The 23,960-nt window shown below is 40.5% G+C and overlaps 1 protein-coding gene across 1 annotated transcript; it reads right to left on the bottom strand.

Annotated features, from left to right (window-relative positions):
• Positions 1-12,135: 12,135 nt before the first annotated feature.
• On the bottom strand, positions 12,136-18,498 carry vgf (VGF nerve growth factor inducible). The gene is made up of 2 exons (XM_039609168.1): positions 18,152-18,498; positions 12,136-15,403 (listed from the first exon to the last, which is right to left on the bottom strand). The coding sequence occupies exon 2, from the start codon at positions 15,351-15,353 to the stop codon at positions 13,209-13,211; it is 2,145 nt and encodes a 714-aa protein (XP_039465102.1). The 5' UTR covers positions 15,354-15,403; positions 18,152-18,498; the 3' UTR covers positions 12,136-13,208.
• Between the last annotated feature and the right edge of the window lie 5,462 nt (positions 18,499-23,960).

Below are 23,960 nucleotides of genomic sequence, written 5' to 3'. Positions count from 1 at the left end.
ATGCCTCCTGGGTGAGGTGTTCCGGGCATGTCCCACCAGGAGAAGGTCCCGGGGCAGACCCATGCTGGAGAGATTATATCTCTCGGCTGGCCTGGGAACGCCTTTGTGTTCCCCCAAGCTGGAGGAGGTGGCTGGGGAGAGGGAGGTCTGGGCTCTGCTTGGGCTTCTGCCCCCACGACCCGGCCGCGGATAAGCGGAAGATGTACGGATGGATGGAAATTAGTGTAAAAGTCGTAGTGTTTAACTGTTATAAACATCATGGGGAAAAAAACAAGGAAAAACAACACATGAGTGCTTTATTTTTTTCAGAGAAAAAAAGTACAAATTACTGTTTTCACTGATTAATATATTTAAACCTTCACATCAAATCATCAGTTTTAAACGGTTTCATGATTTTACTGTTTATACCTGTTATATTCAGATACCTGAATTATTATATTATGGATGTATCACTCACTGTGTATGCCTTTACACTTCACCTGGGTCTTGCTCTGCATTGTGTAAATTGACATAACATTGTGGACCCCCAAACACAAATTCTTTGATGTGCCTCTCTTTTGCCTCTCCACACCCTATTTTGTTTGTAAGATCTCCCAGAAAGAGTTCTAATGAAGGAGCCTACTCACCTGGTCAAGGTGAATATAACAGAGTCAGTTCAGGAGAAGCTTGTAAGAACTTCTGACTGCTTTGCTCACACATATCTTAGCAGGGTGTAATTGTATTCCCTCTTTCTCATAATACTCATCAGTGTGCTTTTGCAAGGATCTTCTGGTTTTCTGGGTCACCCGACGCCTCTCGCTTGCATTTCAAAAACATTTTGACATACACCCTAACCCTCTGGATTCTGATTTTATTTTTATATTTCACCTTTTCAAATTGTTCGCCATGTCTTTTCAGCACAACCTCACACGTCTGAATTTAAAAAGTTATTGTTTTTATGTTCACGTACTGTATTAACACCTAAAATCAGACCAAAAACATAAAAATCAAGTATGAAAAAGTTTGATGTTTTTGCTGTGAAAAACACAAACAAGTTTAATGAATAATTTTCATAACTTGAAAAGAACGTATGCACAAATTTTGTGAAATATAAAATGCAGCCAATGCCTGAGGAGTTTTTCTGCAGTCACTAAAACTCACTAATGATATTGCTCTCTCTCTCTCTCTCTCTCTTGCTCTCTCTTGCTGCTGTCACTCACAAATCTTCCCCACCTCCCTAAGCAACCAAATGCCACATTGGCATAAAAATTTTTTGATTGGTGCATTTTTTCACCAATAGGAAAAGGGGTGTCATGCATGCACTCACCCTGTTGTTTCTGCTCCTCAGCACAGGTTCTACAGCGAGGAAACATCACTTATCTGTAGGGAAGGCCTGGATGATCCACCAGGTGGCAGCACAGTGCATTTGACAAAAAAGTTCTAAAGGATCTGAACCTGAATGTTTTCTTTAATTCAATCTTCTGGTATAATTTCATTGCATCCGCCGAAGGGAGCATTACTGGGGTCGAGATGTTGTGGCTTTCTGTCTGGATGAAGGCCATGGCTGTGGAATGAGTCTACTTTAATGACACCCAAAACATATTCTCTCATGACCATAAAATCAACACAGTGGTCACAAAACACACAAAGCTCAGCGTAGGACCCCTAACTGACTGGAATAATCTTATTCTCAGGATGACATGACAGACAGCCTTGGTGAAAGCAGCTGGAAAATTCATAAGTGGCATTGGTGGAAGCATCGAAACCATCCAAAAAATATAGACCCACTCTCTTCACTGCCTGTGAGAGCATGTTTCACTACAATGTTGTCTCTGTGGGCTACAACTGAAGCCATTCAATAGAAACATTAGTAAAAATCTTATTCTAATCAATATATGCTCCTTCATATGTGAGAGCTTGTATGTCTTGGGGGAGAAACAATGTTTTATACATGCCCATACATGATGATGCTAAAGTAGTGAACGAAAAGGGGTCTACATCTGGTCTACAGTTTATGAAAGAATGTATGGCAATAACTCCACATCACTAACACAATAACGCTGCATTTCCAGCTGCAAATCAAAGATTTTTCTGGAACAGTCTGGTACACTCCAGCAACATGATGGAAGATTAAAATATTGACATTTAAGTATTTTCAAATTTGGTGACATCAGTGTGTGATACCTACTGATTATCATTTAGTCCTACTCTCCAAAAGTTGATTCTGTTCATCTGGACGTTTTCAGTGGGAGAAAAGTTTCATCACTCATCCAGGTGACTTCTTCAGTCTCAGCTGACTGCAGGTTTCCCCAAACCTTATAAACAGTACATTTGCATAATGACTGAAACCAGCCCACTGAAGGAACAATGGGCTGTGAGGTCAGTTCATTCATCATAATTATGCAAATTCTCATGACCATTGATCAACAACCACTGATCAATGTCCATGAGTACCATTCACAGAGAGTTGGGGAATGGCTGCAATCACAGCATTGTAAGATGGTGACAGATGTACCCTTAGGCCCCCTCCTCGATTCAGAGATGGTCTTTCCCTTTTCACGTAAATGGCCTCCTTGACTCCGCCCTCAAACCAGCGTTCCTCCCTGTCCAGGATGTTACATCCTCATCGTTGAAAGAGTGTCCACTAACCTGTAGGTGTAAATAGACTGCAGAGTCCTGGCCTGACGAGGTGGCTCTTCTGTGTTGAAGCCAGAGGTTGTTTGGTTTCCCCGATGTATAAATCCTGACAATCCTCCTGCACTTAACAGCGTACACTATGTTACTCTGTTTGTGTCGGGGGACCCGATCCTTGGGGTGGACCAGTTTTTGGTGCAGCGTGTTTTGGAGTTTGAAAGCCACAGAGACACAACTCTCTGTGAATGGTACTCATGGACATTGATCAGTGGTTGTTGATCAATGGTCATGAGAATTTGCATAATTATGATGAAGGAACTGACCTCCCAGCCCATTGTTCCTTCAGTGGGCTGGTTTCGGTCATTATGCAAATGTACTGTTTATAAGATTGAAACCTGCAGTCAGCTGAGACTGAAGAAGTCACTTGGATGAGTGATGAAACTTTTCTCCCACTGAAAACGTCCAGATGAACAGAATCAACTTTTGGAGATTTACTTTCCTGGATGATTGAGAATGCATCAAGACATCTAGTCCTACTGCACTGTATAGCTGTCTTTCTCAGACATGGCAGTACTGGCTGTGTGTGCAAGGCATAAACAGAAGCTCAACTTGTTTTCATTATTGTTTGAATTAAACAGTTACTTCCCTTTTTTGACAATTTATCATCATAAGGTACTCACTCCAGCCTTAAACATGACCCACCTCCATTAACTCTAGTTCTTTGGCTATAGAATCATTATTACTTTGCATATCTGTTATTTCATCAAGAAATAAATCTGGGTTATAAATGTCATCTGCATTTAAAACAGCCTGAACATCGCTGGCTACTGAAGGTCCTCTCAAAACAACATCCATCACGCCACCAGGCTGGGAGCCTTCCACTGCTCTGGTCGATCTGATATCCTCGTGTTGGTGTTGGTCCCAGATCATCATGAAAATGTTGTTCCAGGATCAACATTGCAAGTGACCAATCAGAATGTTGTGACGTCATACTTTTGCGACTTCGGGAAAAACCTCCGTAAAACAAAAAACTGTACTTAAGCTGCGAGAAACCGCCTCTGTCCGCCGATCAACGGACCCTGACCCTAATCCTAACCCTAACCCTAACCTTTTAATAAACGGTAAGCAGGATTGATATTGTCCTTGCAACACTGGAATTTCATAAATGCAAGAATGGCTTGGCGCGCAAAAGAATAACGTCACAACATTCTGATTGGTCACTTGCAATGTTGATCCTGGAACAACATTTTCATGATGATCTGGGACCAACACCAACACGAGGATATCAGATCATCCCACTGCTCTATCAATGACATTAGCCAGACTCTCTTACTCTGATGGGCACCTGTTCTGGGTTATCAGCACCAATATCTCTAAAATCAACACACTGACACACTACTCAGGCATTGAAAGTGGGTGTGGCCCTAATTGGTGCTGACCTATCATCACCACAACTGCACAATATCCACAGCGCTGTTCACATTGTCAACACCGGAGGGAGCGAGAGAAACACGACTGCTGTCATCAGCAGACAGCAGTAGAAAAGCATCACCAGAATGATTATAACAATACCACCATTGTTCACATTATCAACAGCAGTAGGTGGCATATAAACACTAGCGTTACAAACACAGCTGAGTGCAAGAGAAACACTAACATTATCAGCAGCAGCAGCGAGAGCCAGAGAAGCAGTGCAGGAACTGTTATAACCACCAGGAGGAGGCAGAGAAGCCATAGCAGCTGCAGGATTAACAAACACGTGGAGTAGTGAAACCAGATGATTCACACACATGTAAGTGAGTGAACAGCTTGTGCCAACCATCTCATCTCTATCATATGTCTATTGTTATTACTATTAGCATTTGCAAATATACTAATTAGACATGTGAAACAGGGGGTGGGGGTTGCATGACATCTTTTGACAAAGACACACACACAACAATGAGATTGTTGATTTATGTATCTGTGCATTCTCATGTTTTTGTGTTCCAGGTGCTGTATGGTTTGTTTTCTTTAATTCCCTGTGTTCGTGATACATCACGTTGTTCTATTTGTGCTCTATCATCTTATTATGTTTCTCCCCCCTTTCCATTGTTTTTCTCCCACCTGTCAGCTGAGACGTGGTCCACCTACAGATATAATGTAATAGCTGACATCGCACTAATAGAAATGAATAAATAAACAGATAAAAGAAACACATGAACAAGAGAAGCCTATATAGATGTTATAGAGCTCATCTTGGAAAAGCAAAATGTGTTTGGCACAGAGTGCATTCACATCATAAAGCTGTCTGCAGAAGCTGCCTGACAGTACAAACAAAACAGGCAGAAGAGTTTTTTGAATTTTTGGGTATAGTCCAACACACACACACACACACACACACACACACACACATATATATATGTGTGTGTGTGCGTGCATGCATTATATGCACAATATGCATGCTTATATATACACGTATATAGATATGTGTGTGTGTGTGTGTCTCATCCACTCCTCAGCACATGACATCATGAATCACTTAACCCCTCTGTAGGCAGAAGAGCTGCAACCATCACCCCCTATTTTATGCCTTTTCTCTCTCCTAGTAACAAGGCTAGGCACCTGACACATTCTCTTTTTTGTATTCTTCTGTTTTTCTTTGTCATCTTATTTATTTCATGAGCTGAAATTAATTATTTTTCAGGGTAGCCTACATTTTCACCCTTATATTTCAACCTTCTATCCCTCCCATCTGTCTGTCTCAGTTACTGATTCATCCATGCATCACATGGAGCATACATGAATCAGTTTGTCACACATGTGTCAGAAAAGGCATCCAGTGTAAAGTCTTTGCCAAATCAAACATGGGGATTAAAAAACGAGTCTTCTATACCAGATGAGTCAGGGTCCAGGTTAACAGTGATTGTCTAAGATGCCGTTGCCCAACAGGTTGCTGGTGAAAAGTGCTGCTGTTGGCTGAATACAAAATTGACATAGCAAAGGGATGAGGTGTGTTAGGAGGCAGTGAGAAAGAAAAGCAGGAGTGTGTAGGTGAGAACAGAGACTAAATGACTAGTAAAGGGAGAGCGCTGACTGAGATGATGGAGATGATGGCAAACAAATGATAAGTCAGGCTTCCAGCATTGTAGCCTCCATTTCTCCATGTTAATGTTTCCACAGTAGAATCACTGTGGTGATCGCTTTAATGTCTCTTTGGGCTGGTTTTCAACCTTGTTTGTGTTGTGTTGAATGAATATGGTTCAGAGACACTTACCAAAAGACAGAAGGTGGAGAAGGAGGTGAAAGAGCTCGACATGTTAATATTTTTATTGGAAAAATAAATAATGAGGATGGGCAAGATTAAAAATGGGTATATCAGAAGGACATCTCAGGTTGGGACACGACAAGAGAGGTTTACATTGTTTAACACGTGCAGAGGAGAGACAAAGGATGTTTAATCAGAATCAGAAAACTATTGTCTGTTGCAAAGTAATGGAAATTTGTTTTAAACTTGGTTTTCACTGTATAGAAAATAATACAACAACAAAACATAAAACACAATATAAACACAGCATAGTGAGATTAAAACATTGCTTAAAAGTGATCTAAAATTTCATTATGAGCCATTAATCTGGTCAGTAGCAGTGGAAGGCAGTGATCCTGCCGTATTTCCCTGGCTGCAGGGACCCTGCAGGGAGGAGCTGAAATGAGTTGTGCAATGTCTTTATATGCAGTTGCCTGATAGTGATCTGACAGTGATGACTGTGCGGTGCTAGTTATTTTATTTGCCTGTTTAATGACCAATGACAGTTTTTTTCAGGTTGTTTGTGACCTGACTCGCTTAGATGGAATGAAACAGGAGTCACCTGAAGGCACTTTATTTGGTAAGGTAAAGACCCAACAACAGAGGAAAGAAATCAAACAACCACCTTTCGGCAAGCACTCGGAGAATGAAGAACTCCTTTTTTAACAAGAGGAAGCCTCTGGCAGAACCAGGCTCAGGGAGGGGCACCCATTTACCACGACCAGTTGGGAGTGATGGGAGGAAGACAAGACAAAAGACTCTCTGTGGAAGAGAGCCAGAGATGATTAATAACTAATTACTTAATAAAGGGTGGTGTATAAGCACAGGTAGTGTGAAAGGTGAGTAAAGTCTATTGCAACATAACTACAGAGGATTCAGGATCACCTGGTCCAGCCCTAACTATATGCTTACTCAGAAAGAGAAATTTTGAGCCTAGTGTTTTTAGGGTGTTTAGAGTGTTTTTAGGACAGCAGTATATAGTATATAGTCCAGCTTAGAAGAAATAAATGCTAGTTTTGCAGCATCACACTGAATCAGAATGTTTCTAATTCTAGAGATGTTGCACAAATGTAAGAAAGCAGTCTTACATATTTGTTTGATATGTGCATTGAAGGTTAAAAACAACTGCAAGGTTCCTCACAGCATTACTGGAGGCCAAGGTAATGCCATCCAGAGTAAGAATCTGCTTAGATACCATATTGCTAAGATTTTCAGGGCCGAGTACAATAACCTCAGTTTGATCTGAATGAAGAAGCAGAAAGTTAGCGGCCATCCAGGTCTTTATGTCTTTAAGACATTCCTGCAGTTTAACTAATTGGTGTGTGTTACCTGGCTTCATGGATAGATAGAGCTGCGTGTCATCTGCATAGCAGTGAAAATGTATGCTATGTCTTCTGATGATACTGCCTAAGGGAAGCATGTATAATGTAAATAGAATTGGTCCTAGCACTGAACCCTGTGGAACACCATAGTTGACCTTAGTGTGTGAAGAGGACTCTCCATTTACATGTACAAATTGGAGTCTATTAGATAGATATGATACAAACCACTGCAGTGCAGTACCTGTAATACCTACAGCATGTTCTAATCGCTCTAATAGGATATTATGGTCAACAGTATCGAACGCAGCACTGAGGTCTAGCAGGACAAGCACAGAGATGAGTCCACTGTCAAAGGCGTTGATAGTTTGGAGGAAGTAATTATTGAAGTGAGCTAAGAAAGATCAATTGGAGAAAAAGTCTAAATAAATATCAGCAGCATTGAAATGAGTCATTTTTTTCTCTAATGGTTAAAATTTTATTTGTGACAAAATTCATGAAGTTATTGCTGGTTAAAGTTAAAGGATTGTTTGGCTCAACAGAGCTCAGACTTTTTGTCAGCCTGGCTATAGTGCTGAAAAAAATCTACACCGCAAAATCTCCAGTGTTAAATTAACACTACAGAGTGTTTATATGTGTCCACACTGTTGAGTGTTAAATGAACACTTTTGACAGTGTTGTATTTTTAAAAGTAACCTAGTCAGTTTTCAAGATTTACAATGACTAACACAGAGCAGTGCTGATTTTCTGAACACTGGAAAATAACTCAAAATGTTAGAAATATTCCAGTGTTAGAAAATCAGCACTGCTCTGTGTTATTCATTGTAAATCTTGAAAACTGACTAGGTTACTTTTAAAAATACAACACTGTCAAAAGTGTTCATTTAACACTCAAGAGTGTGGACACATATAAACACTCTGTAGTGTTAATTTAACACTGGAGATTTTGCTGTGTTTCTTTCAGCACTAGAGTAGTTATTTTAGTTATTTCAGAGTAGTTATTTTAGTTATTTCAGAGTAGTTATTTTCAGACAACTCTTGACTTTTACTCCCTACATTTTTAAACAAATATCTGTACTTTCTAATCGTTATATTTTCAATGCTCCTTACTTTTGGTTTGATGCATTTCAGGGAAGTTGTTATTTCACGTCACATTGGTCCTTCATCAACATCAAACCAATCTGAACCTGTAACTCATGAAAGGCAATCCTTTTTGTGTATTAATGACCAGCAGGTGTCGCATGAAAAGAGATACAACAGGCAAAACTATCAGGGGTTAAAGTGGGCGGGTGTTTTTTGTTTGTTTGTTTGTTTGTTGGCTCTCAGTAGAAATAACTGTGACTTCTGATTATTTTCCCCATGATGAGTTTTTAAAAGCAAATGTTCCTTCTTTCTTCTCTGCTCATGTTCTACTTAACTGATTCAAGCTGAGTGCATTTATTAGAATTAAAATTTAGACTAAAATAAAGTTTTTATTCCCATCTACAAATGTTATTATTACATTAGGACAAGGTTCGCTTTGCACAAAACAGCTGGTAGAATTATCCTCAAAAGAGCTACATTTTCACTTTTACTTGAATAAAGAAGTTGAATCAGTACTTCAACTTTTATTAGAGTATTTGTCAACACTAGTATGTGTAGTTCTCTTTAAGTCTGTACTTTTTCTACCTCTGCTGAGGAGCCACAGTATCCAGACTCATACGCAGTGAAGATGTAAAACCATTAACAAGATAATGATATACACAAGATAATGCATGCAGTTGAAGAAGAGAAGAGTGGAGGATTTATACCTTAAAAGTAAGTTACAGCACTTTCACTAAGGCATCTACCGTTATGAAATGAATTCCTCACTGCTGTATAATCCATTATTGTAAATGTAAATGGTAATGACCGGGCAAAAGAGGATCTTTGGAGAATATTGTTAGATGTTCAGGTTTTATGACATTTGTCAGAACTAGATCTAGAGTGTGACTGAAGTGGTGGATGGTTTCTTTTCCACATTTAAAAAATTCAGTTGAGTGTAAAATTAGAAATAGATATAGACTTTATTTAATCCCACAATGAGGGAAATGAAATTGTTACAGCAGCACAAGGGACAGGACGAAAAGGTGAATCAGAGATATATTAAAAAATCAATTAATTAACTGCTAAATAAATAAACAGGAAAAATTGTGTACAAAAAAGCAAAAGTGCTGTACAATGTACAGATGGCTAGTTCAGTGAAATAAACAAGGATTATTCTTTTGCATATTTACATAAAGTGCAGTGAGAGGGATAATAGTATACATGTATTTTTAAACAGTATTTATCCTGTGTGGGTATCGTACAAATTAAATGCTATGTTGAGGGTGTCATTTTCAATATCTACATAGATGTTAAAATCACCGACAGCAATGATTTTTATCTGAGCTGAGCACTAAATTAGATAAAAAGTCAGAGAAATCAGACTAAGGTCCAGGTGCATGATAGATAACAGCAGCAAAAAACAGGCTTTGGAGTTTTCAGGTTTGGTTGAAAAATGCTGAGCATCAGGCTTTCAAATGAGTCAAAACTCTGTCTGGGGCTTTGGTTGATTAATAAGCTGGTGTGGAAGATTGCTGCTGCACCGCCTCCTCGGCCTGCGCTTCGAGGATTCAGACAGTTAGTGTGACTCAGGTGTTTATTCATTTACACTTACACAATCATCCTGATGTAAAGAGGTCTCTGTAAGGTAGAATAAATCAGTATGTTGATCAATTATTAATTCATGTACTAACAGGGACTTAGAAGACAGAGAGACTTGCACTGTTTTACTCTTTAGTGCAGTATATTGTTATATTGTTTTTCCTTTCATTTTTTGCTGATTTTTGATTATTTTTTTGGTGATCTGGGAGCTGACACAGTCTCTAACGGGATGGGGATTTGGGGGATAACAGGAGGAGAGAAACTGCAAAGAAATTTGCAAGACTGCAACCCTGCTTCCTGCTCCAGAAGGTTACAGAAATAAGAGCTGCTCCATCCAAAGTGGATGGATGCCATCTCTCCTAACAAGACCAGGTGCTCTCCTGAAAATTTCCCAAGCAGCACGTCTCAAAACAGAATTGGTAATATCCAGTTTTTTCCAGAGCAGAGTGGGTGGTGGCGCACCCACAGAAAATTGTCGTGGGGGCTCCATGGGGTAAAACTTGTCAGGCCTGCATTGGCTGACCCACAGTGTTACTTGTGTGGGTTTTTTCACATAGTTGGGCCCCAGTGGGCCCTGGACGAGCACATTCTCTTGGGGCTACAGAGGAAAGTGTAGGTTTGCCCAGCCTTAAAGTCCATCCATCCATACATACTGCTGGCCCATGTATGTTGGGAAGTAAGACTGCAGTTCTCTATTGAGATGCTCATGATTATGATCATACTTCAGCCAAATTGGACTGGCACAAATATGGTCTAAACGAGCACAGTACATCTTGCATTTTGGTAGCAGCATCATCTTTACCATCCTGGATGAGCAGTTTATTGAATCTAGCACTCTTTTCAAGACTGAGGACACTGATGAATACACAAAGGCAGTCAGTCAGCAAACAGACAGTAGGGAAAAGGCTGTGCTGATAATCACTGTCGTGATGATAGCTATTTTCAACACCACCGAGATGAAGTTTAAGCTGGATGAAGAATTTGATGTAACAGCTGTAAGTGTTCAGCTTTACTTTGGTCAGCACAGTCACACACGTTGCCGACCAAAGTGTCCCGGTTCAATGAGATGACGACTTTGCTGTTGCTCTCTCTCTCACAGTCTCTTTGTGTCCAAAATGAAACATTTTTTTTGTAATAAAAATATTTTCCTTTATTTCTTTATGTGTAGTAAAATAGTAATTGACATGGACATTTACATCCAGCAAACACATATTTATTACAGCGGTTACAATGACTTACATCTAGAAAGACCGTGAGTAACACTCATTGCATACATGACTCAAACAGTTAGTAGTAGGTACACTGACGTTTTTGTTTCATTCATCTTTAAGATTTTTTTATACTTTTTTCATTGATGCATAAATGTCTTTAAAAAAGTTATTTTTCAGATGCAAGTATACATAAACGTGCAGACATTGTACCCTCTACTGTGTCTCAGCCCCTTTTATCTGCCCCTTTCCTTATCAATAAGCAAAAAAGAAAAGAATAAAAAAAGCAACAAATCATTAAAAATGACAAAAATTCAGTTCGCTCTTTTTGTTACTCGTAGCTCATGATGACTTTTTTCTATGAGACTTTCAATGCCAAGTTGCTGTGCTGATGATGATGATGACAAAGATGAACACTAAAAAGCCAAAGTGGAAAATCTCTTTTCGATTAGAAAAATAGAAAAAGCAGCAAAAGAAAGTTTTTATTGATGAATTATTATTAGTATCCATGTGAAAAAGAAAACCAGGCTGTACAAAGTTTCTTTTTTTGTGTCACTGTCATTGGAAAATGTTTGAAAATGACAAAGCATAAACATAATTAATAATTAAGTTGCTGAGAACATTTGCATTATGCATTTCAGTCCGACTGACCACACAAAGTGCTTCACACCAAACCTTCCCATTTTACTTCATGCATTACTTTTTTCCCTACACTTATGCATTTGATCTACTTTGCATTCATACTTCATCAATCATTACATGTATGTTTTTTAATTGTGGGATTTTCACTAATTAGGAGATTTGAAACTAGAGCCTTCTTGATATGACATGAAGAGATGTTACTAAACACTGCACCACCATCACAGGAGAGTTTTCCTATACTGAACATCTGGATAACGGGAAAAAAAGGGCCAAATTAACACTGAATTAAAAAATGACAAATTAAAAAAAGAATGAATGAAAAACTAATGAAATAAAAGTTAAAAAAAAATTGTGTGAAACTCTGGGATTTCAGAGCACTTTGTGCCAACAACACATCTCCTAAAATAGAAACTTGTAACATTTACTAAAAAACTACAAAGGCCAGCTTGCTTAGAAAAGTAGTGTATTAAATGCAGAACTGCTGCTTCTAAGGAATTTGTTGAGAATGACTGAAAATATAGAATTAGTCTTTTGCTTTTAAATATCTTCATGAAAAGATCAGTATGCCTCCACCATTACATCCTCCTCCAATAGCAGGACGTGTAAAAGACTGTTTAGCCAGGGTTTGGCTGAATTTGTTATCACCGTAGCAACAAGGTTATTGAAGTTATGCAAAAGAATGAGTCATCCAAGCTATTATATTGGTGGTAGTGTGGCTTTTTGATGCATTATGTTTTATTATAAAGAGCTTTGGTGGATATGTGTCAGTATACATTCACAGAAACGTGCTTTGCATTAAAAATTTTATCCTTTTATAGGAACAATAAAAAATGATACATTTACATAAACATGTGGTCATTTAAAAGATAATTATAGGGAGTGGCTTTTGAATTAGTTCACTCCTAGACTATGGATGAAAATAATTTAATTTCTAAGCGGTGCTAGTGACAAGAATGTATGGACACTCTGCCTTTAGGGGCTAACTCCTTCCACTGAGGGGGACTTTTGGTATCCACAATCTTTAGGCCAGGCATAATTTTGAGGAAATTGTTTTAATTTGATAATTTTCAAATTGTAATGCCAAAACTATCATTTCTGACAGTGGATCTATCATTTAATAAACGTTTTCAGATTCATGTGACTGACTGATTCTGAAAGAGGCCTTCGGTGCAGGTAACAGCATAGTTAAACATCCTCCTTTGTCGGCATTTTAAAATGTCTACATAGAGAATGTTGTCATGAAAAGTTAAAGGATAGCAAAGGAAACGAGTGCAGATGTACATCTTTCATCCATTTTATGCAGACTACCTCTGAGAAAAAGTCTTCTGTAGTGTCCTTGTCTCAGTCATAACCAATCAAAATGATTACAGGAAACTTATTACATACGAAAAACCACCTAAATACTTTAACATAAATAAATACACTCTTTTCTGCTTGTGGCTCTTCTTCTTCTCTTCCTTCTTCTCATGTCTGTACTCAGTCCATCATGTGCGGCTTCTTCATGGATATCTGCTGTATGTATTTCTCCAGATCATCATAGTTACTGTCTGGCTGCTTTCCAGCCACATAATAATCTGCAGGCGCTGGGGCTGAGTAATAAAGCTGCTTCTGCTGAGAATGGATTCTGGGAAGTGGATGTAGTTTGGGGCTGGACACTGGCTGAAATGTCCAAGGGTACAAAGAGAGAGGGTATCTGGTGTAGTAAGTCTTCTGCTGTGGGCCTGTAGGGGGTTTTCTCAGCTTAGGTTGGACCCAGCTGTTGTATCGCCTTTTGGGAGAAAAAGCATACACATCATCCACTGAATGAGTGAGGAAGTTGTTGAGAGTGAGAGCGGGCTTAAGGACTAAGTAATAGGGCTTAAGTCTGGGCGCAGGAGGAACATAGATGGGGTAGTCTTTGTAGGGCTTCTTCTGGTAGTAGGAAGGATAAGTGTGGGGGAAAACAGGATAGTGAGGATATCTAGTCCAAGCAGATTTAGGTGACGTGAGCCAGAGGTCCTGTTTGATCGGCACAGGAGGTTTGGCCCAGATATTTTGATTGCCAAGCTGAGGTTTTGCAGGTTTGTTCCAGAGATCCTCTGATCGTGTTGGTTTTTTCTTCTGGAACCAGGTTTTGAGGAAATTAACTGCTGGAAATGGTTGGTTAGAGGCGGGAATGTCATTTTGATTGCTTGAAATCTGTGATTCCGATGAAAATGGTGAAGATATTGGTGATAAAGGTCGTCGCCAACCTGATATCACGTCAGGCGACAAGTCTTTCTTCTTCTTCTTCTCCACGTCACTGATGATGTCCACCACGTCATCAGCAGGGAGGTGGAGCTTGCTGGAGATCTCTATAAGCTTGTCAATGGTCTGAGGATCAATATCGTCTTCCTCTGTGACTTCCTGTTCTTCGTCTGACCTTTTATCCTCTGCAGCGCTGGAGAGAGAAGAGCTGTAGTGCTTGTTCCCATTATTCTGTTTGACCATGTACCGCAGCAGCATGTCTGAGGCAATATCAGCTAGCATCTCCTCCTCCATCTTGGCTCTTTGTGCCTCAGCTGCCTGTCTCCTCATCTCCTCCTGCTCACCTTTGGCCTGAGCCTCCTCTTCCTCTGGACTCAACACCTCCTCATCTTCCTCCTCCTCATCTGGTTCATCATCTTCCATCGTCTGTTCTCTTGGAGCCTGGAGGTCTGCTGAGTTATGATTACTGTCATCAAATTCATCCATAAAATTATCTCCTCTGAACTTTGGGATGCTGAGAGCTTTCTGCGTCTCTTCTTGCCATTTAAGTTTTTTCTTAGTAATAGCAAGGTCACTGCCTTTATTTATGGGCATGATGTCATTGTAGCTGTAGTCTCTGCTTTCTCTGTGACTTTGCTCGGAGTCTCCTTCCCTCTTAATGGGCACGTTCAAAGCAGGAAATTCCTTCATCATCATCTCAAGACTTTTTAGTTCCTCAGGGCTGAGCTGTTCCTCCTCCTCACTACTGGCTTGATCAGGGCTGGTTGATCCCTGCTGGGAACCAGTACTCTGTCCATTGTCGCCTAGTCCATCTGAGCCAGTGGGAGGCTTCTCTCTTGCTATTTCGACTGTGTGGCTTGTAGTACGACTGGTCACCCTCTCGGTCAGCTTCTCTTCTTTTTGTGCTTTCTTCCTCTCTTCATCTTCCCTCGTTTCCTGTTCCTTCCCCTGTGTCGCCATTAGCAGCTCTAACTCTTGTCGTCCGTCTCTGTCTCGGTCTGCTCCCTCAATCGTTCTCAATCTTCTGTATGAATCTTCGTTTTTATATTCCTCTTTCTCTGTCGTCATCTCTTCTTCCATTCCATCACGCCCCTCTCCTTCGTTCATTTGCTCTGCTTTTGAATTATTCAGTGCCTCTAGTAAAACTGCTGCTAGTTTTTTGGGATCAACATTTTTAAAAAGCTCTTCTTCACGCTCTGCTTCCTCTTGTTTCTGCATTGGCTGGCTTTCTTCACCACCTATATTCCTATATCCAGACACAGTCAGCCCTGACGTATGTTGGTATGGCTTGTCAAGGGTGCTGAGAGGATCGGAGGTGGACAGATGGAGAAAGGATGCTGCTGTCAGAAGAAGCAGCTGTATTAAAGCACTTGAGGGATTATGGTATCTAGTCATGGCTAGCCAGAACAGGACTTTCTGTGAGTGGTGAAGGAGATCAGAAATTCCTGGAAAAGAGAAGAAACAGAATCAAATCTTCACTGAGAATGTGAGGATGTATATGTGGGGATGATGAGTGAATGAGTGAGTAGTACATATGACCCTACAGACAGCTAAAGCTTGCTTTCTATCTGCAGTTAATTAAGACTTTTAGTGTAACCATGACTGTTTCTTCTCCTGGTGCTTGATAGATATTCTAAAAAATGGATACTGTGTTTACACTTTAATAAACCTTTTGTCACGTTTCATTTTATGAATTTGAAATTAATCACATTAAATCTGTTACTTTTATTAGATGTCACCAAAACCTTTGGGAGCTGACACGTAGGGATGGAAACTGATGAGAATGATGCAGATTCCATTGTCAATATCACTTATCAATTCGATTCCTTATCAATTCTTGATGGAGCTATTTGTTCTTTACTTTTATTATTTTGAAGTTTCTTAGGGTTTGTTGTTGGTTTACATATATTTTTGGGTTATTCACAAGTTTTATTTGTAGGTTGGTACTTCTTTTATTGTTTTGTTTTGTTGTTTGTGTTGTTAAGTCAGCCAGGAGGAACTGTAACTGTATTTTCTATAAATGAAGGCACTGGTATAGGACCAGCATGCACTGGGGTGGGCCTATGGTTTTTTTTACCAGAGCAGGAGAAGCAGCAGGAAGCAACAAAAATGGATCCCCACAAATCCTGCGTGAAGCAGTCCAGACGAGGTCCTGACAGACATTGACCGGTGCACACGCACACACACACACACACACACACACACACATACAAATTGGGAAGTGGGAGAGTGGAGACAGAACACAAAACAAACAGAAAATAGAAGCTCACGCAGTGAGGACTGAGGGACCGTGACGCTGTGCTCCAGCACCAGAGCAATGTTTCCTTGCAACACTAAGAGCAGAGCTGGTTTTCACTTTGTGAGTTTTCATGTGTGTGTGTGTGTGTGTGTGTGTTTGAGATCATGTCAAAACATGCACCTGAATCTAGTGTAGGAGTAACTATCCAAGGTTGTTATAGTTAACCAAACCGGGCAGAGGAGGCGTGGGTTTTCGCGCACGCAAGACGCGCTACCTGCAGTCCTCGAAGATCCTGACTGAGCGTCGCTGGAAGCGGATGACATATGCGACTGCTGAATGTTGATTGGTTGACAAGTGGGCCGGAATAGAGCAGCGAGCGATAGCAGAAGCAGAAAAATAGTGAAAAAACTTAAAAGATGATCAAATAAATCAGCTCCCAATGTTGCTGCTGCCGGCGGGGACGCGCTGCTCTACTTGGTGCTTAAATGTTGAACCCAGAGTGCAACAAGTGTAATATCTTGAAATCCACAACAACCAAACCGGTGTACATTCACTGCCATGACTGCTTTGGAACGAGTAAGACGTTTATTACACCGAGTCGTTTACACCATCAGAAAAACCTGCTCTTATTTTCAGAAGCCACCGCCTGCCCGCATCGCCATGTGCCATATGCAGCAGTTAAAACACTGTAAAAATGCGCAGGAACTGCAAACTCAAATGTACTTTCTAAGAATACCTAAACAGCCAGTTGTACGGTGAGATTTTTTATCCCTATTAAAGCAAAACAATGAAAGTTAAATGCTATTTTGTTGTCAGCTAATTACCATAAACCTTTTTTGTTTGTTTGTTTGTTTGTGTTTTGTTTTCGTTAAATCAGCCAACAGTTATATCAGTATATTAGTACCTTATTGTTAAAATCCTTTTTTAGTTGCAGTAAACACACTTCAGAGATATAGGAACGGCATATCCTGCGGTGGAGGCTGGGCTGTGCAGGGATTTCACATGTTCTCATGTGTTGTTGTTGTTGTTGTTTTAATGTCTAATGCATTTACTTATATTCGTAAATAGACTGTACTGAACAGGATTTATGAAGAGGTTTTTGAAGTATCTCTATGACTCTGTGTAATTGTACCCATATTGTCACCAAGCCAGTCCTTTTTGGTCACTTCAAGTAATTTTATAGAACGGTGATGTTGAGATATGATTGGCCTGTTTTTGATAGGTTTCAGGTCAACAACTTATTTATAACCGTTTAAATGTAATCATTGTTTGGCACAACAAGATGAATCTGTTGTTTGCACTGTTGCAGCAGGTCACAGATCCCAGAAAAGCAAATAAGAATAAACATGAGCCTCCGCAGACTCTGTTCAACATAAGTAACCTCCCCGCAGTTCGCACTTCACATGTAAACAACATTATCTCAGACTAACATGGACGTCAGTGTTATGCAGATACACGACAAAAGGTTAGCGTTGTCTCTGTGGTTTCAGCCTTTTTAATGCGAATGTCACCGCGGTTACAGCTTCAGTCTACTTATTTTACAGTGCAGTTATTTCAGTCAAGGATGTGATTGCTGGAAATGACGATAATTGAGATGATGAGGCTGATGATGTGGCTAAAGATGAGAAGTAGGAGGGGTTGTAGGAGCAGACAGTACGGTTGATTATAAACAATGAATTTTGACCACATCAAATAACAATACTTTAAGCTGCCATCAGTGCACAAATTCCCTTCAACGTGATGCCTCACTTACGAACCGCCTGCATGTCCGCAAAATATTGACTGGGGCCTAATTGATTTTTATTCCTTAAAATCAATTAAATGTGTGGCACAGTTTAGGACGAACATAAATACTTCCGATTCATCTACCAAATCTCCTCCAGCCCATCACACAACAGGAATTACCATCTTTTTCTAAATTTTCTATATATTTTGCACATTTTCTGCCACTTACTTGCAGTTCAGTGTGTGCGGCGGGGGAATTCCTGCTTTCCCTCCTCGTCACGTCACACAGCTGCTGAAGTCCTGCAGTCCTCCACTCTGTGCTCGTCGTGACGCGTGCCGTGTTGTTGTAATGTGCTGTTAATTATTGTTACTGATATTGTTGTATGTCGCTGGGTTTCGGACTCTTCGTGTGCTACTATCACAGGAGTCAGATCCTACTTCGTCTATTTTCAGGACTACGGACAGAGGCTGCGGCTGTCTTCTACCCCCTCCTTCCGCACACACGTGATCCTTGCGTCAAGGTCCCCATTGACGTCAGTAGACTGGATTTCATTCATAAGATTTTTCTGCACCTCACCGACCTTACCTTCTCCCTCCTCCTCTATTTTATCAGACCAATTAGCTGCAGTGCTGCTGTTGAATAAACCGAATATTCATAATTCATGGTGCAATCTCAGAGAGCTGGGTCCAAGCTTTCATGGGCAAACCTGAGTGCAGGAGGGAACCTTTGGGGTTTTTTTGACATGAACATTCTGAATAATCTGTGAGCTGTCTCATGTTTGTGTGCTGTCAGAGCATAAGGACGAGAATGCTGTGCACTGGTGTGTGACAATGGAGGGAAAAATAGCTCTCCTAATAAGCTGTGAAAGTTTTTCAAGGGCTCAGCCTAGGGCTGAGTTTTAGTAAATAAATGCATTTATTTTTCATGGTATGGGTCATCATCTTTATCCTTCTGTTCACTAGCACAATTCTCAATTCCTCAGCTTCTCCAGTTTTGTGTTAAACTGTCTGGTTAAAAAGTCCACTGCCCTCCCTCTTAGACATTTCCACACTGCTACAGCTACGTCATCTGAACCTTTCATTCAGTGGTGCTGGTTTCAGTTATTGTGCAAATATACAGTTTATAAGGTTGGAAACCTGCAGTCAGCAAAGACATCATCTGTTCCTCCCACTGAAAACATCCAGATGAACAGAATCAACTTTTGGGGAACCTTTCCACTCTTCATTGTTTTCATAGTTGCCTCAACTTCCTCTTAATTAATCTTCTGAACTTCCTGCTTCCAAGCTCTCTGTCTAGCCAATCCATAGAAGTCCGATTCTCCTTCCATATTGTCCAATCTCACATGCAGCACACTTTTTCTTTTCCACCTTTCTTTTTGCAATGCACGTGCCCTACCAGTATTCCTGGCTACTTCTCCTTCATCTCATAAACTATCCAACTTTTTTATTATCACTTATTCTTCACTGACATATTTCCCTGTACTTCCTAATTCTGCCATCGAGTCTCTTTGTCTTCTTTTCTCTTATTCTCAGTTTTCTTCACCACTTCAGCTGTCCTTTCCAAGTCTTCACTACCACCCAGAGCCTTTAATATTTGTCTTATATAATATTTGTCTAAGGCCGACTGGCCTTCACTTCCTACGAGACATTGCTCTTCTACCCCTGTATACAGGAGGAAACAGGACTGGACAACCTTGAATGTTGTCCAGTCCTGGGGAAAGAGGGCGGCTGGGTGACGGTGAGGAGGAAGCATAGTCTTAAACAGAAGCCCCAGGTACACCACCAACCTGTTCATGTGTCTAACCGTTTTTCCCCACACGGCGACACACCCCGCCGGGGTCAAACTCTGGTAATTGGTGATTCTGTTCTCAGACATGTGAAGCTAGAGACACCGGCAACCATAGTCAATTGTCTTCCAGGGGCCAGAGCAGGCGACATTGAAGGAAATTTAAAACTGCTGGCTAAGGGTAAACGTAAATACAGTAAGATCATAATTCACGTCGGCAGTAATGACACCCGGTTACGCCAATCGGAGGTCACTAAAATCAATATTGAATCGGTGTGTAACTTTGCCAAAACAATGTGGGACTCTGTAGTTTTCTCTGGTCCCCTCCCCAATCAGACCAGGAGTGACATGTTTAGCCGCATGTTCTCCTTAAATTGCTGGCTGTCTGAGTGGTGTCCCAGAAACGATGTGGGCTTCATAGATAATTGGCAAACCTTCTGGAGGAAACCTGGTCTTGTTAGGAGAGACGGCATCCATCCCACTTTGGATGGAGCAGCTCTCATTCTAGAAATATGGACCAATTTATTAAACCCCCAAAATATGACTATCCAGAGTTGGGACCAGGAAGCAGAGTTGCAGTCTTACACGCCTCTCTGCAGCTTCTCTCCTCCTGCTACCCCCAAAAACCATCTCCATTGAGACTGTGTCAGCTCCCAAAAGACAAAAAAACAAACCAAAAACCAGCAACAAACAACTTAAACATAAAAATCACAAAGAAAGAACAATACAGTATCCACATCTGAACCAAAGAGTAAAACAGTGAAATGTGGATTATTAAATATTAGGTCTCTCTCTCCAAGTCTCTGTTAGTACATGACTTAATAATTGATCAACAAATCGATTTACTCTGCCTTACAGAAACCTGGTTGCAGCAGGATGATTATGTTAGTTTAAATGAATCAACACCCCGAGTCATTCTAACTACCAGAAACCTCGAAGCACAGGCCGAGGGGCAGTGTGGCAGCAATTTTTCACATCAGCCTATTAATTAACGAAAGACCAAGACAGACTTTTAATTCATTTGAAAGCCTGATGCTTAGCCTCGTCCACCCCAGCTGTAAAACTCAGAAACCAGTCTTACTTGTTATCATATATCGTCCACCTGGGCCTTACACAGAGTTTCTCTCTGATTTCTCAGACTTTTATCTGATTTAGTGCTCAGCTCAGATAAAATAATTATTGTGGGTGATTTTAACATCCATGTAGATGCTAAAAATGACAGCCTCAACATGGCATTTAATCTGTTATTAGACTCAATTGGCTTCTCTCAAAATGTTAAAGAACCCACCCACCACTTTAATCACACTCTAGATCTTGTTTTAACATATGGCATAGAAACTGAACATTTAACAGTGTTTCCTGAAAACCCTCTGCTGTCTGATCATTTCCTGATAACATTTACATTTACAATAATTGATTACACAGCAGTGGAGAGTAGACTTTATCAAAGTAGATGTCTTTCTGAAAGTGCTGTAACTAAGTTTAAGAATATAATCCACCCACTGTTATCATCTTCAATGCCCTGTACCAACACAGAGCAGAGCAGCTATCTGAACGCTACCCCAACAGAGGTCGATTATCTTGTTAATAATTTTACCTCCTCACTACGTACGACTCTGGATACTGTAGCTCCTGTGAAAACTAAGGCCTCAAATCCGAAGTACCTGACTCCGTGGTATAATTCTCAAACACGTAGCCTAAAGCAGATAACTCGTAAGCTGGAGAGGAAATGGCGTGTCACAAATTTAGAGGATCATCATTTAGCCTGGAGAAATAGTTTGTTGCTTTATAAGAAAGCCCTCCATAAAGCCAGAACATCTTACTATTCGTCACTGATTGAAGAAAATAAGAACAACCCCAGGTTTCTCTTCAGCACTGTAGCCAGGCTGACAAAAGTCAGAGCTCTACTGAGCCAACAATCCCTTTAACGTTAACTAGTAATGACTTCATGAACTTCTTCACAAATAAAATTCTTATCATTAGAGAAAAAATTACCAATAATCATCCCACAGATGTAATATTATCTACAGCTACTTTTAATACCATTGATGTTAAGTTAGACTCTTTTTCTCCAATTGATCTTTCTGAGTTAACTTCAATAATTACTTCCTCCAAACCATCAACGTGTCTTTTAGACCCCATTCCTACAAAACTGCTCAAAGAAGTCCTGCCATTAATTAATTCTTCAATCTTAAATATGATCAACCTATCTCTAATAATCGGCTATGTACCACAGGCCTTCAAGCTGGCTGTAGTTAAACCTTTACTTAAAAAGCATCTCTAGACCCAGCAGTCTTAGCTAATTATAGGCCAATCTCCAACCTTCCTTTCATATCAAACATCCTTGAAAGAGTAGTTGTCAAACAGCTAAGATAAGATAAGATAAGATAAGATAAGATAAGATAACCTTTATTAGTCCCACATGTGGGAAATTTGTTTTGTCACAGCAGGAAGTGGACAGTGCAAGAGTTATGAAGCAAAAATTAGAATAAAATAAAATAAGAATAAATACAGTAGAATAAAATAGAATAAAATATACAATAAGATAAAAATAGAATACAAATGCTATATACAACTGAGTAAAAATACAACGATGCCAGAAAAGATTATTGCACATTAGTGTTATTGCACATTTGTGGATGTGTGTGTTTGATCAGTTAAAGTCTTTGTTGTGGAGTCTGACAGCAGTGGGGAGGAAAGACCTGCGAAATCTCTCCGTCCCACACCGTGGGTGCCGCAGTCTCCCACTGAAGGAGCTGCTCAGTGCTGTCACAGTCTCATGCATGGGGTGGGAGATGTCCAACAGGGATGACAGCTTAGCCACCATTCTCCTGTCACTCACCACCTCCACTGGGTCCAGAGGGCATCCTAGAACAGAGCTGGCCCTTCGGATCAGCCTGTTCAGTCTCTTCCTGTCCCCAGCAGAGATGCTGCCGCCCCAGCAGACCACACCGTAAAAGATCACAGCACAGAAACAGCTTTAGTGAAGGTTACAAATGATCTTCTTATGGCCTCTGACAGTGGACTCATCTCTGTGCTTGTCCTGCTAGACCTCAGTGCTGCGTTCGATACTGTTGATCATAATATCCTATTAGAGCGATTAGAACATGCTGTAGGTATTACAGGTACTGCACTGCAGTGGTTTGTATCATATCTATCTAATAGACTCCAATTTGTTCAAGTAAATGGAGAATCCTCTTCACCCACTAAGGTCAATTATGGAGTTCCACAGGGTTCAGTGCTAGGACCAATTCTGTTTACATTATACATGCTTCCCTTAGGCAGCATCATTAGAAGACATAGCATAAATTTTCACTGCTATGCTGATGACACGCAGCTCTATCTATCCATGAAGCCAGGTAACACACACCAATTAGTTAAACTGCAGGAATGTCTTAAAGACATAAAGACCTGGATGGCCGCTAACTTTCTGCTTCTTAATTCAGATCAAACTGAGGTTATTGTACTCGGCCCTGAAAATCTTAGAAATATGGTATCTAAGCAGATTCTTACTCTGGATGGCATTACCTTGGCCTCCAGTAATGCTGTGAGGAACCTGGGAGTCATTTTTGACCAGGACATGTCCTTCAATGCACATATTAAACAAATATGTAAGACTGCTTTAACCTTCACTAAAGCTGTTTCTGTGCTGTGATGAGCTCTGAAACCTGACTGAAACTCTTCAAATAAGCCATTCCTCTGCAGATGATCTGTTAGCTGTTTGACAACTACTCTTGGCAGGACTTCTTTGAGCAGTTTTGTAGGAATGGGGTCTAAAAGACACGTTGATGGTTTGGAGGAAGTAATTATTGAAGTTAACTCAGAAAGATCAATTGGAGAAAAAGAGTCTAACTTAACATCAATGGTACTAACAGTAGCTGTAGATAATATTACATCTGTGGGAAATATGGTATCTAAGCAGATTCTTACTCTGGATGGCATTACCTTGGCCTCCAGTAACACTGTGAGGAACCTTGGAGTCATTTTTGACCAGGATATATCCTTCAATGCACATATTACCTGAGCAGAGGAAAACCCCTGTCCCGCTTGGGGACCAGGAAGCAGTGGGAGAAAAGCCCCGCTGCTGTCTGCCTCCTCTCACCTTGGGATGCTGACTGTCCCCAGGGTGCGTCAGGCCATCAATGCAGGGGATTGATTTGCCACGATCAATCTGAAGGATGCTATCAAATCCGGTTCTTTGATATTCTTTTACTGACAGAGAAAGACCCTGACTCAGTGTGGTCAAAGCTCA

The sequence above is a fragment of the Oreochromis aureus genome, linkage group 3 (genome assembly GCF_013358895.1).
Source record: "Oreochromis aureus strain Israel breed Guangdong linkage group 3, ZZ_aureus, whole genome shotgun sequence".
Taxonomy (NCBI): Eukaryota; Metazoa; Chordata; class Actinopteri; order Cichliformes; family Cichlidae; genus Oreochromis; species Oreochromis aureus.
The sequence above is the reverse complement of the archived record's forward strand: the minus strand, read 5'-3'. Positions and strand labels throughout refer to the sequence as shown.

Bases quoted from the DNA above. Each gene is read 5' to 3' on its own strand.
- vgf (XM_039609168.1), bottom strand. From the start codon at position 15,353: ATGACTAGATACCATAATCCCTCAAGTGCTTTAATACAGCTGCTTCTT.